Genomic DNA, 15,142 nt, shown 5'->3' on the forward strand with positions numbered 1-15,142 from the left:
ACGCTCGCGATTAGCGCTCAATATTAAGAGATTAGCAGCTGCTGCTGCTGTTCTTTCCCCCCCCCCCCCTTCTTCCCCCTCTGCAAATAAACACCATGACCATGTTTGCCTCCTGCTGCGTTGCTTTTATTTTTATCCCCGGCACGCCTTTTGTCTCCCATAAGTGACTTAACACACTAAATATGGATCTAAACATGCAATCCGCTTTAAAAACCGACAAACAATTTCATACGATAAAAGCGGAGAATTGCACTAATGTGTCCCCTTGAAATGGTTTTAAGTGGATACGAGCTATTTCAATCATTCAAAATCAACGGGGCTCTTCCTCTGGTCTAGGAATTTTTCAAAAGTTGAGTCATTTGCGATCATAAATCGTTAACTGCATCAAGTTTCCAAACGACCCACACATGATACACTTATTCCAAATTTGTAAGATTCTTGCTTGGACACGGATTAGCTTGAAAACCCGATAAAAGGACATCAAAGATTATTCCAAAAAAATGTTTTTTTTTTTTTTTTAAATTATAGCATAGGACCTTTTAAAACAATTCTTGCAACAGACAATGGAAGAGCTAAAAAAAAGGATACTTTCCTGGCGCCTGCACGGCCACCTTGTAGTGCTGGAAGCTTTTGCTGGGGTGGAAGTTGAAGATGAAGAGCACGTTGGCCCTGTCAAACACGATGACCTTGTCCTCCTGGTGCTTGGCACTCACAAAGGCCTGCGGGGGAGGCAGGGGGGGGGGGGGGGCGGGCGGGGGGGACGACACACACACGCGCACGCCATGAATAGTCATCAACTTTCTCCTCCGCGTGGATTTAGAGGATTACAATGCGGCGCGCTACACATCAGCGGGACCGCAGTTTCCGGATTCCAGGTGGCGGCCATCTCAGCAGACGCGGGCGCTTGTCAGCTGGGTTCAGAGGCGCCGGTAAAGTCCGACTGGACTGATGCTAATGTTTCATTTGCGGGCATTATCAATGTCAAACCGACGCATATCCCGGGGAGAATGGAATGACATCCAAAACAAGTTTGGAAGTGGTTTTAAAGGAGACATACACTATGCTTTTTTTTTTTTTTTTTAGAGCCCGACTGATATGTGATTTTGGGGTGCCCATGCCGGTAGTGATCACGGGTGCAAAAAAAAGTCAACGTCAGATACATCGGCCGATACATAAAATTTCAACATTGATAGACACAAAACTGAACATGAATGCAAATTCTTATAATACCCTAAATAAGATTCAAGACAAAGAAGCAGAACACTACTAAATTATAATAAGGAACTTTCATGAGTAAAACTCTCAACACAAAGACTGTAAATTGCATAATCGTCTCGAGTGGTGGTGTCTTGAGATGCACGATTTGTTCCACGGCTAGGCCATATATATCAAATCGTTCCCCACTGAAATGAATGGAAATACCAATAATCTGTTGCAGCCTCACAAGAAAACAACAAAACATGTTTTGTGTTTTTTTTTTTAATCAGGAAAATTGCACTCTATAATAATGAACTTAATAAAAACATACAGTAATGACATAATTCAACAGAATTAAACAGTTTTTGTTAAACCGCATCAATTGAATGGCCATTGTGCTGCTGCTTGCCTCGGCCACCTGGGGGCAGTATAAGACCTACAGGCAGATATACTGTAAATGGATGCCAACACCTTTCATTTGTTCTTAGCTCGACTCAGCTCCTCGCAGAAGATAAAGAATATGACTGTGAATACTGTTATATTGAATGTCGACATGCGTTGCGGTACCATTTGTGTTCAAATATTAATTGCTTGAAGGGTTAAGGGCATTTCACACTGCACTTGGTTTTCTTGGTGTTTGCCATGGGGTCATGGCACCAGGGCAGAGTGCAGCAAATTTTTTTAAACTGGTCTGGCTCTAATTTTTGTTAGCGATTTATGTTACGTTACTGTATATGAATGCTTTCCTCAATATACCTTACCACTTTGTAACCAATATTTGTTATGACAGGGAAATAACCCACTGCAGGGCCAACGCAGAGTGTGGCTTTTGTTACATTTTCAGCAAAATAATACAAAAAATTTAAAAAATGTCAAATTACAAAAAAAATAACTCCCTCACAGACACGTTTTGGGAAACAAGCTGTTCATAAACTACTTACATGGCAGTTTAATTTCACACATGATGGGTAGGCCCAGCCACTTCATCCAGCTCTTCCGAGGGGATGTTACCAGCCAAGCTGAGAGACGTCGTCTCTCCAGCATATCCTGGGTCGTCCCCGGGGTCGAGCCCGGAACACTTCACCAGGGAGGCGTCCGGGAGGCATCCTAAACAGATGCCCGAGCCACCTCATCTGGCTCCTCTTGATGCTCTACTCTGAGCCCCTCCCGGATGACAGAGCTTCTCATCCTAACTCTAGGGGAGAGCCCGGACACCCTGCGGAGGAAACTCATTTCGGCCGCTTGTATCCGGGATCTTGTTCTTCCGGTCCACCCACAGCTCGTGACCATAGGTGAGGGTAGGAATGAAGATCGACCGGTAAATTGAGAGCTTGTAGGAGCGTTGATCGACCGGTAAATAGAGAGCTTCGCCTTTCGGCTTCGCTCCTTCTTCACCACAACAGACCGATACAAAGTCTGCATCACTGCAGACGCTGCACTGATCCGCCTATCGATCTCCTGGTCCATTTTTCCGTCACTCGTGAACAAGACCCCGAGATATTTGAACTCCTCCACTTGGGGCAGGATCTAAGGACCATGGTCTCAGATTTAGAGGTGCTGATTCTCATCCCAGCCGCTTCACAATTGGCTGCAAACCGCTCCAGTGAGAGTCGGAGGTCACGGCTTGATGAAGCCAAAATAACAACATCATCTGCAAAACGTAGAGATGCAGATGTAGAGATACTGAGGCCACCAAACCGGACCGCTTCTATGCCTCGGCTGCGCCTCGAAATTCTGTCTATAAATGTTATGAACAGAATCGGTGACAAACGGCTCCCTTGGCGGAGTCCAGCCCTCACTGGAAACGAGGCAATGTGGACCAAACTCTGACACTGGTCGTACAGGGACCGGACAGCCCGTATCAGGTGGTTCGGTACCCCATATTTCCCGAAGCACCCCCCACAGGGTGCTGCGCGTGCCGGCGCCTATCCCAGCTATCCTCGGGCAGGAGGCGGGGTACACCCTGAATTGGTTGCCAGCCAATCGCAGGGCACATACAAACAAACAACCGTTCGCACTCACATTCACACCTTCGGGCAATTTAGAGTCTTCAATTAACCTACCATGCATGATTTGGGGATGTGGGAGGAAACCGGAGTTCCCGGAGAAAACCCACCCAGGCACGGGAAGAACATGCAAACTCCACGCCGGGGATTGAACCCCGGTCCTCAGAACTGTGAGGCAGACGCTCTAACCAGTCGTCCACCGTGCTGCCGCAAACAAACACGTCATTTGTAATTAATTCATTGTTTGTTGTTCATTACAGTGCTTAGCTGGTCTATTGATTTTGGACCTTTTGAAAAGTAAGTGAAAAGTTAAGGTCCTTTGATTACAACTTGAAAAAAAAAAACGCTGATACAAATAAGTCAACAAGTCCTCCAGCCTCATGTTCAATACGTTGGTACGTTGACTGATGAGTTTAATTTGCAACACAATTGACCGGTATTGTGGGAGACATTCACCCAGTTCCTGTACCTTTAAGAGAGAAGGTTTCCGGGTTCAAAGAGGACGGCTGTCTGTTGTTGTCCTGTCAGTTAGTTTGATGCGGCGAGTAACGAGACACGACCCGCTTTTCGTCTCTGCGTCTCATTATTGATATCAAACCTTTTTTACCCATCACTGAATGTGGGCGGAGCAAGTCTGCTGATCATTTTGTGGTGAAAAAGGGGTGCCAGGACATATTCATCACTGCTTGCAGCTTTAGTTATTCTTTGAATGAATGAGTTGTCATTTCGGTGCCTCAACATTCCTGAAAACTCACCAGTTTTTGCAAAAGTGAATCATGGCAAAAAAATTCTTTATTTTAGGGGTTCCTTGAAAACTAATTCCCCCAGGAAAGTTAGCAAAAAAACGCCCAACGCCAAATTCATTAATCGACATGAAATTGGGCAGACATCCCTATCACAGCCAGACACAAAAACCCATGCAGACCCATGCATTACAAATTGCAGCGGAAGTCATGTCCCAGTGTTATCAAGACCCCTGGGAACTGTTTTAAATTGCCCAAAAAATGCATGCCTTCTTGAAGATCATCTCAACTCTAATAACGAAAAACGATTTGAAGGTTGTGCATCAGCAGGAAAACACGGCCAGATACAGTTCATTCAGATTCAGTTACATGTGCTTGGGAAATGAAACTAGATGACTCGTAATCGATATGAAGAAGAAAAAACTGTCAGTCGCGCAGCAGACGTGATTGGAATTATCCTGGGGAGGACGACGACGATGGCGGTGGTCAGAGAGTAACAAGGTGAAGAGGCTCTCTCGCGTTACGATACGCGCGCCGCAAATCAATTACGCACGCTCGCGCCTAATCCCGATCAATTTACTCCGCATTTACATCATCTCTCTGGCAGAGGGAAACACTTGGCTAAGCGCCGCTATTAATTGAAGAGCGACGCCGCCGGATGAGAGCTAAAACCGAGAGAGGGAAACCTCGCCAAGATGAACTTGACATCTGCCTGTAAGTGATGGCCAATGCTTGCCAAACAGTTTGTCCCGATAAATAAACTGGTGGTGGCTATAAATATTTGAGTTGAAATTTAAATAAAGATTCTTAATGGCGGTGTGGCCAGCCAGCCAAACATGTCAAAACCAAAACCCCCAATTCTAACACTAACCCTAAATCCGGACACTAAACTAAAGACTCATTTCCTTACCGGCGGGGCGGCCAGCCAGCCGTACTTGTCCTCGGTGCGGTTCATGTCGCGGTCAAAAGCGTAGAGCTGACGGTAGCGCAGCTGCATCATGTCCAGCAGGTTGAACTGCCGCCGGGCGTAGTGGTAGCTCTCGTTGTTGCCCTCTCGGGGAAAATCGAGCCACTCGGGGTGACCGAACTCATTCCCTGCGGCGTAAGGACAAAAATAGAGAGTGAAGCGTCTCCGTAGATTAGAATGGGAGCCGCTATTTGAGGCTCTTTTCAAGTCGCAAACCGTCCGCGACCCGTAAAGAATCCCAGCGGAGCGTCTCGCTTTTTATGTTCAGAGCCACAAAGCTTTTATTCCTACTGCCCCCCCGAGCACTTTCGGTTCCGCTTTAGACAGCTGGAAAAAAAAGAAAACAAGAAAAGGCCTATGTGAATGTACATTCAGACATAGGTATATTACTATTGTATTATAAAACAATAATTCTCTGGAAAACGTTCCGGAAAGGAATCTCGGAACAAATTAAGTTTGTGAAGAGAGGTCCCACTGTCGCGTATTTGCTTCTGTAATTAATGTCAACGAATGTTCCAAAGGTGTTGAGCAGCATTCCAGGTGGTCAGTCAGCCTGGAGTTAAAGCCAGAAAGAGTTAAAGCTCGCGGGAGAGTTAGCGGGGTAAACGCCAGCGGTACCACTCTCCCGTCACAGCGGGAGCCGAGTTAATGAATCCATCAGCAGATGTCACGTCAACATCATAAAACAACAGCCAGCTATAATTGAATTCCCAGCAGAGGTTGCGAGGCACGTGCAGCCGGATGAAGCCACGCGACAACACAATAAATGCTGGTTGTTTATCGTCCCCTCCAACGCTAAAAAAAAAAAAAAACGGTCAAGGTAACGGGACGAAGCAGACGTAAGGGAGATTGACAGTCGGTGCTTATGAAATTCATTACGGGTCTGTTAAAGGAGTCGCAAACAATAAGGCCTGGCCTGTCAACACTGCACTGCAGCAGCCACAGAATAAAAGCAGCAAATGAGAGCCTTTACTCGCGTCATTAGTTCCGTCAAAGCCGTGCTTTTCCTGTGTCGGTGTTATGCGCGTAAGGTACCGATGTGGAATCGGTGGGTTGACAGTGAGCTGCATATTTGCCAGCTTGGAAAAGCAGTAACAGAGGCCCAACAGAAGCAAGTAGGGTGGCTGTGCGAAAGGGAATAGACCAGGGTATGACTAATATGCAACCTGAAACCCAAATCCTATATTTTACCCTGAACATAAACACTAAATTGCCTAAATTCTAACACTAAATCATCTCTAAGTCTAAATCCTAACTCCCTAAACCTATGCCGAAACACTCTCCTGAAACACTAAACCCCCATACCCTAACCCTAAACCAACAGAGATGAGTGAGAATCCATGGAAGGGAGTGGGTCGAAGTCTAACTGCAAATTTCCTGTCTTTGGAGTATCAGAGGACTAACCCTAGCACGAAAATCGTAACTTCCTAAACTGAACCCAAAGCCTAAGCCTAAAAACTTATTTGAAATCCTAACCCCCTAAACCCAAGCCCTAACTCCTAATCATGACCCTAAACCTAAACCCACAAACTTGACCAAGAATCCAGGGAAGGTTGGGGGTTCAAATTTCCCAGCTTCAGAGATAGCGTCAAAAGCACAGGGAAGACGTGTCAAAGGCGACAAACCTTATCCCTCTAAACTTAAACCAAACACTAAACCTGAACACCAACGCTAACCCCTAAACCACAACTCCCTGAACCACAATCCTTAAAATGCTAACCCTAAGCCTAAACCGAAGCCCACTGAATGAAATAAGAATCCACGCGATAAATCGAGCTGCGGATTTCTTCGCTTCGGTGACAGTATCGGAGGGATGGCAGACGTCGGAGAGAAGCTGTGGGAAATATTAGAGGTGTGACTAAACCTAACTCCTATGCCAAAACCTGAAGCCGAACCCCCTCGCCCAACCAAATATACATCCATTTTCTATAGTCCCAGCTGATTTTGGCTTTGTACACTCTGGACTGGTTCCCAGTCAAATGCAGGTAAACCCTAACCCTTACCTAAATCCCAACGATAAACCTGAATCCCAAACACCAAACCTAAACCCTAGCCCCAAAACCTATCCATTACCCTTAATCCTAACCATAACCTGACACACACTTCTCTGGCTCTTCAATGTGAGTAAATCTATTACATACAGCCCTTCAAAAACTGGACCCAAGAACTGCCAAAAAGTTGAATGATAATCCATAAAGAGGAAAAGAAAACAAGTCAAGATGCGACAAATCTTCTGAGGATTATGTTAGCGTCATCGTGGCATCAAATTTCCCCCGTTGATGAGTAATTTGACGGATTCCCAGTGCAGATTGATCTAGAGCCGCATTAAGGCTTCCCGAGTCGAATCTCTCCTTAAGAGAAACGGATTGGACACACCTCCGCCAGGTAATCGTTGCTCTTCCCTTGCCGAACGTTCCTCCCTGTACGCCTCTATTAATCACAGCCATAATCGACTTCTTCCTCGCTTTCCTTGCAGCCAAAATAAACCAAGTGCACTCTTATATGAAATCATTTCATAACACACAAGGGGGAAATACTGATGGAGGTTCAACTAGTTTCTACGTGCAGTAATTTCTCTTTAATTACTGAGCGGTCACTGATAAATCGTCTTTGTAGTTAGTAGAGTATAATATGAGTACCACAAACTTTAAAAAGCTTAAGAGAACCCTAAAGCATGATTTATCTGGTACTTAATATCAACTCGATAAATGCTGCTGTTCCTCTGGTGTGTAATGATAACAACTAGACACAATACCGCAGTTTCTCTGGCACCTAATGTTAAAAAATAGATCTTAAAAATAAAAATAAAATTGAGATATATTGCTGTTCTTCCGTGTCTGGTGTGTGTTGGCAGATGACACACTGTTTAAGCTTTGCACAAGACCAAGCAGCGTTGCCACTTAGCAGTTTCCCCCCCCCCGAGATGAGTGGGTGTGTAGCAACCACGACGTGGGCGGGTACTTCAACACTGAAGTTCACTTTTGACGTCACAAACACATGGAAATCTGATCGTTTTGCAAGCCTTACGAGTTGATCGTCTTTTGCATTCAATCGACAAAGCGCATACATGTCAAACCTAAACCTCATTTTGACGTACAGTATGTGATTGGCTTTTGATGGAAGGGGACCTCTAAGGCTAAGTCAGCTATGTGGTTGTTTTAAATACACTGTAATTCTCATCCATCCATCCATTTCAACCACACCGCTTATCCTCACTAAGGTGGCGGGTGTGCTGGAGCCCATCCCAGCTGACTTCGGGCACACCCTGAACTGGTCGCCAGCCAATCACAGGCCACACAAAGACCGACAACCGTTCGCGCACACATTCATGCCTACGGGCAATCTCGAGTCCTCAGTTAACCTGCCGTGCGTGTTTTGGGGATGTGGGAGGAAAGTGGAATACCTGGAGAAAACCCACTCAGGCACACGGAGAACGTGCAAACTCCACACAAGCGAGGCCGGGATTTGAAACCGGGTCCTCAGAACTGAGAGGCGGATGTGCTAACCAGTTGCTCACCGTGCAATAAGAACTAGATATACTGTAGCACTAGAGCTTCTCTGGTGCATAGTAACAAAAACTCGATATAATAGTGCTGTTCCTGAAAGTTGATGCCAAGATTGTACAGTATGCATAGGTATCTCAAATATTATTATGGTGTTGGTCGGGTAATTGTTGCCACTGCCGTGGCTGCGTTGTCATAATGAGGCGGATGAATGCGAGGCGGCAATGTTTACACGAGATTACGTCAGGCATCTCATTAGCGGTCAAAGCTAGACGCGCATCAGATAAGCGGCTGACAGTGACACGGTCCCCACAGTAATTAGCCGTGCCGACAAGCCGCCGCGATCAATGTGTTTACCACAGGAGGGATTTCTGGCCAAAAGGGAAGATCAATGAGGGCGGCGGCGAGGCGAGAGCAGATTGTAGATGTGGACGGAAAACAACAACAAAAAGATGCAATAGCAGGGTGCATGGTGAAAATATGTTTGGAAAAGGAGAGGGCGTCTTGAATCACCCTCCAAAAATGCTTCAAAACACCACAGTTATTTTCATTCCTCCTTTGACCATTGTCCAATGATACGCGAGGTACTCTGTGTATCTATCTGTCTCAACTTGGGGGGGCCGTGGAAACAGGACGTTTGTGAAGTATGGTGCAAGTAGACCAAGCAGAAGGAAAACGCTCACAAAGTGCTTCTGACTGCAGAAAAAGCACATAATGCATGTTATTACAATAACGCTTCATACACATTTAGCGTTTGTATAATACGGCCGATGCATCGTGGTCGCAATGCCATTTTTTCACAAGTGGGGAAGAGTAACGACGCAGCAACTCATTTCCTGAGAAATAAGTACTTTTACTGTTGTACTACATACAGTATATATTGAGAAAAATGATATGTTTTTATTTTTACTAATGTTCCTACAGAGTGCAAAAATATATTTACCCAAAATATGTTATTTACCCAAATGTCAAAATAATACATTTTAGATTTTGAAATTTAAAATCAGGCATAAAAAAAAGGTTGAAATACAAATGACAAAATATCAGTAACTTTTTACATTTTTGACAGTAAATTGAAAACGTAAATAACAAATGATATACTTGCAAGATGTACGCTCAAAATAATAATAATAATAAAACAAACTGTTTGAAAAGGAGAGGAAGTCTTTAACATTTGAAATGCTGGGAGAAGTTTCCGGCTGGGTAATTTCGCCCCGTAAATCCGCAAGGTTATCGGTAGTCTCGCGGTGAGCTGTGAAAGTCAGCTGGCGCGAGGCGTGCTGATGTCGCGATAAAACCCCGCGAGGCGTTTCACAGTCGGCGCGGCGTTAATGCCATCGACGTTACAGTATCCATCTCGCAGCGTCGCTGTCGGTCACGAGTAAATAAACGAGCCTTTCCGAGCTGGGAAAATTGATTTGGTTGCTCAAACTATTTGCTCTGGCTCAGCACCAGTAAGTGACTCTGGCTTCATTGATTCATCGACACACGGCTTCATGGCACCTTTATACCTGACTTTATTTTACCCTTATTGTTTGGGCTTGAGCAAAGTTACATTTCAAGATTATATTGGCCAATTATAGGGGTCTTGCAAAGATTGGAGATTTTGTCCGAGTGCTACCAAATTTGAACAAGGTACAGTAGTACCTTGATTTTTTTTGAGTGCCCCAACTTCTAGTACCGCTGTTCCTCTGGTACTAATGACAAAAGCTATATACATATTTTCCTCTGATCCATAGATAACTAGATACAGCTGGCATGACAAATCCTCTGTGGCAAATAACCGTGGCAATTTCGTGTTGTGTAGTTGGGCAAATTCACTAGTAGGAATTTGTCAAATTACGAGCCGTGGAATTCCCCCAAAATGGCTGCTTCAAACCAAAATGCCTGACTTCCTGTCCACTTTCGGGCATGGCTTTATGAGACATATCAACGTGTCCTGTTATGATAGGCATGTCCATCAAATTTCATGTTAATTGGAGAAAACTAGTGTGTGTGTGTGTGTGTGTTTTTTTCACCATTTATTCAACTCCTCCCTGACATGCAAAGCTTGTCTCTCAGGTGGGCTGTATCACTTCAACATACTTCTTTGGACCAATTGTACTACTTGCCTATTTAGTCAGGACTTTGCCGCAATATTGTGGCATTTCAGAGCGAGTACAAATACCTCAGATAGGTGAGATTGTCACTGAATGACGGAGGATAGGTGAAAAAAAGAAATTTAAATAGATGAATTCATCAAATTTAAACTTGGAAGGAGCGTGGGATTACTGTAATGCATTTTAAGTTAACCGCTGCACAACAATAAAACCGTCTACCTTTAAGTTCTCTAAGTGACAAAGTTTTCAAAACGTATTCGCCTTAATGAGACTTTAAGCCTCAACCATCCTCACTGCAGTATATTTTCTTCCCATTCACTTTGCTTCTTCTTAAACAAAAGTTTTAACTTTCGTCCATGATTAATGTTATCACGCGATGATAAGCGCTACCCCTTTAATAAGGCTGACAGGAGCGCTCAAAGGAGAACAGTATGCTTTTTCTCTGCCTTTAATTCAGCCGGCTTTGCGTAGCCGTGCGTTTCAAAAGCTCGTTGACAGAATGAGGAGCGCGTCTGAAAATCGAGACGAGGCTGCCGCCGCCGCCTCGCTCGTGTCGTTACATCACGGAGTCTTGATTATTGTAGCGGTGCAAAAAGCAGAAAAGGTCAATGTCACTCCCTGCGTTGCATAATTACTTACGATAAGCTGCGGCTTTGCAATACGTTTTAGAAATGTGACGGAAGCTTTGGGCTAAAGGTTAAACACATTTGGAGACTGTTTCTAATGTCAAGTCAATTAGTGGCCATCGATCAATGGCGGTTATTTCGCAAAACAGGAATCCTATTGATTTTGGATCAATGTAGCAAGGGTCACAGATCAGCAGATCAGTGGCCCCTAGAATTTGGGGAAAATATAGCCCTCAAAGCTAGTTTCACTCAGCAACATGACATTTGGTAGGCATGCCTATCACACGGAGACCAGGATGAACACATGGAGAAATTTTGTCCGATTGCTACCAAATCTGGCACCGTTTTTCCATTAAAGCTCGCCGGTAGGTGTGGCGATCAATGGCGCGTGTCGCGAATGTGAATTTCGAAAAAACAAACTTGTCCTAAAGATGTTGGATTGTGAAAAACTTTAGTGAAATTCATGTTCTACTATTTACTGTATCAGAATGACTACAGCAAAAATTCTATATATTTTTTGCTGTTTACTAGGATGAAAAAATAAGAGCTCTGATTCCATCACTTAATTTTCTCTTGACTCAGCGCTGCTAACTGACCTCAGAGAAGCTAAGGACATTATAAGGTCGGTCAGCAGGTGGCGCTAAAATGCAGTGGATGCTGGGCTTGGTCTGTATTTACCTTAATCCAGAGAGCGCATGCAGAGACGAAGGTCAATGTGCGACATCTTTAATTCATCTTTAATGTCTTTACCAGCGGGGCACTTGGGCACACATTTGGATTTTGACTGTGCTGTACTCCTCACTCAGTGGTTCAAAATGGCTAAAGCTACATTGATGCTAATCTACAACTCACTGGATTTAGTCCAGAGATGTAGCCATGAAAACTAATCCACTTTGTCCCCCACCCCTTCATCCGTCCTGATGGAATTAAATTTAAAAGGGCTATTATATGAATTAGGATTTGTCAGAGATTAAAATTTGGGTCTTGCCCTGGAGCTAAAAAAAAATCATGAAGACATTTAAGTCCCTCCTGACAGAACACAGTAGGGACCACCCTCAGTTATTAAATATTTAGAGAGCGGCCTGTTGTCGCCTGCTGTCTGCGGATGGAAAGCATGACTAAAACCACACTCTTATCACAGCGGTTGACACTTAAAACAGCTAACGTTTTACCGGAAGGATGAAAAACAAGCATTCGGCGTATGGAAGAAATCTGAAATGATTCCAGTTTTCCTGGCTAAAACGGTGCCTAGAGATGTACTTCAGCATCGGGCATGAGTCCCCCCCCCCCCCCCCCCCCTTCTCCTCTATACTGAAAAGAACTAAGGTGCTTTTATAGGAACTTAAGTAGTTATCCAGCGCAATTGCGACTTACCTTATTATTATTACCCCCTTTCAACTACTACAGCATGCAGTTAGCTAGCATAGCTAGCAATGCATACCTGGACATGCAACTTCTCTACATGCCACAAGTTACAGAACAGCTCGGTGTCGTTACTTAGACTTCCTAGGAAGGCGGTGACGCCGCGTACGAGCCTGCGGCCTGTCCACCGGCCGAGAGGAGCCCCGGAAGCCTCTTAGCTCGTGAGCTAGCTGCTGGCTAGCGCCTCTTGTCGCGTGGCATTGAAAGCCCGGCAATGACCCGGTGGGGTATAAGTTCATATATTCGTGTTCTCGGGTTCTGATTGGGGGGGCCGTTCCTCCCAATCACGCAACTTCCAGGTATCATTGTCATTGCCCACGTGAGCATTCACGCTCAATCTTAAAATGTTACATTTAAACCAAGTAGTGTATGGTTATACACGTTTCGATCTTACTTAAAAAGGACATAAAAATATTCTCTCGAATTTTCGGGGTGGTACGGTATGTAGGCTATCTGTAAAAATACTGAATGTGTTGTAACTTATTGGCTGGTTACAAAACAGCAGATGTATGGGAGGAAATAGGAGATGGGTTAAGAATGGCATTTCTTAATGACTGCTCACAGCAGAATACCCGTCATGGGGCGATGACTCACCCATGAAGTTGAGGTAGGCTTCGCCGCCCAGTGCGTGCGTGATCAGGCGGATCATTTTATGCAGCTGCATGCCACGATCGATAACGGGAGTCATGGGAGCCAGCGAGCTCATATTGGTGTACATCTCCTTGTCCATCAGCCAGAACGCCAGCGTTTTATCCCCGACTAGGGCCTGGAAAAACGATATGGAGGGTGAGCATCATGAGCACGCACTCGATTTCCCTCTAGACTAGGTATGTCGAAAAGTGATGTTATATGCATGGCGGACCAGTAGCAGTAATAACACTATCAAACTTCTAGTCCTCAAAAAATGTTTTTTTTAGTTGTTTATAAACTAGCTGATATATGTTTTAGACCTCCATGTTTATAACTAGGATCTCCATTGGCCCCCAGAAGTGTCCCCCACAATTCCTCTTGAGACCACACTTCTTCCATTTTCAAGAGAAGAGGAGACAAAAAATGGCAAAGACAAAAACCAAATGGTATTTTCCCAATTATTTCGCCTTCAAAATTGCTTGTTTTTCCACCCATAAGATGCCTTGCTGTACTGTGCAGAAAAATAAATCCAAAAATATTGATGAAGTCATCGATTAATTGACCTCAACTAGACTTTTATCACATTGTTGACAATAAAATGTGAACACCGATTTGAACCCAGGTCCTCAGAACTGTGAGGCAGATGTGGTAGATTATCATTGTTGAATTTTGGAATCATAGTTTGTGGTTAATTTACATTTTAAAGTATTACAGTAATACACCCAATTATAAATCTTTTTCACAGTTTTTCGATATTCACAGCAATGCTTGTGATCCCTATCCCCTTTGAAAAGTATACAGTATATATACAGGTATATGTTTTTATGAATGTTATATGTAAAACTATCTAGTATTGTGAAAATGTCCATTTTAAGTTCCCAACGGTGTAAAAAAAAAATAAAAATACCGAAAAAAACTGTAAGTACTAACCTGGTCGTGACTCTCAGCATAGGCGATGCTCTTTTCCGTGTAGCGCCTATTAGTCAGCGTGTGGACGATGTTGCCCACGTCCCAATCTTCATCCTTGAACTCCTTCAGGATCTACACCGTGGAAAAAAACAAAACAAAATAAAAACCAAAATAAAGTAATAAATGCAACGATAGATGATCCTGAGGGATACAATTGCGGGTTTCTGACTGATGTCCAATGGCTGGCTGTTTCAGTTTTTCAGCATTCTGGAGTTTGCTCTGGGTTACACTTCTTTCTCATATCAATATCTTGTTGTGACATCTCTTTATCTGCACCGTGACTTATGTCCGCCCGATGAGTGGCTTTAATGGAGTTTTTAATAACTCCGCCGCACCCCACGGGTGCCGAGGCGGCACCAGAAGAAAGGCAAGGTCACAGCGTTTCATCCAAACACAATAAATCCTGGTGAAAAGAATCAATGGGAAGCCGGCGGCCAGGCCTAATCGCGTGCCTACTGCCGGGAATCATTTACAACAGGGGTCATTGAGCCACGCGGTGTATTTGCAACTTCTAATACAGCGTTCCCTCGTTACATAAAACACTATTGCGGTTCATCGATAGTAACCCTGCTGTCTCACAGATTTTTAAGCATTTTTTTATTTATTTTTTTAAGCGTTTTTAGTATACAGGGAGGTCCGTATTTAGAGTTGCACTTTGCACATTTTTTTCCAGATTGTATTGCAAAGTTCTTGTTCATTATATTGTACTTATGTACCTGTAAAAAGGAGGTGTAGGTAGTTATTGGTTCTTACTGTGGGTGTTGGGGGCAAATGCATTTCACAGCATGGGTTCGGTTTTGTTTCATGTGTCAGTTTTACAGTAAACTTTACCTGACAGTAACAAATAAACATCTCAAAACAAGAACTGTGCGAGCGAGAGAATGAAAAAAGGCGCTAAGGAATATATTTTTTTTTAATTCTTCAAGGTGTCTTCTAACAAGTTAAAGTGTGTTTTAAGTTTAGATGTGGTTAAAGTGCGT

The 15,142-nt window shown here is 44.0% G+C and overlaps 1 protein-coding gene across 1 annotated transcript in view; it reads right to left on the reverse strand.

Annotated features, from left to right (window-relative positions):
- Positions 1 to 15,142, reverse strand: part of gbe1b (glucan (1,4-alpha-), branching enzyme 1b) — a 63,785-nt gene that overhangs the window by 9,307 nt on the left and 39,336 nt on the right. Inside the window, exons 11-14 of the mRNA XM_061780990.1 lie at positions 14,124 to 14,234; positions 13,158 to 13,329; positions 4,857 to 5,041; positions 589 to 719 (exon numbers count right to left, since the gene is read on the reverse strand). Coding sequence (XP_061636974.1) covers positions 589 to 719; positions 4,857 to 5,041; positions 13,158 to 13,329; positions 14,124 to 14,234 — 599 coding nt within the window. The remainder of the gene's footprint in view (positions 1 to 588; positions 720 to 4,856; positions 5,042 to 13,157; positions 13,330 to 14,123; positions 14,235 to 15,142) is intronic.

Source organism: Phyllopteryx taeniolatus, chromosome 8 (assembly GCF_024500385.1).
Source record: "Phyllopteryx taeniolatus isolate TA_2022b chromosome 8, UOR_Ptae_1.2, whole genome shotgun sequence".
Taxonomy (NCBI): domain Eukaryota; kingdom Metazoa; phylum Chordata; class Actinopteri; order Syngnathiformes; family Syngnathidae; genus Phyllopteryx; species Phyllopteryx taeniolatus.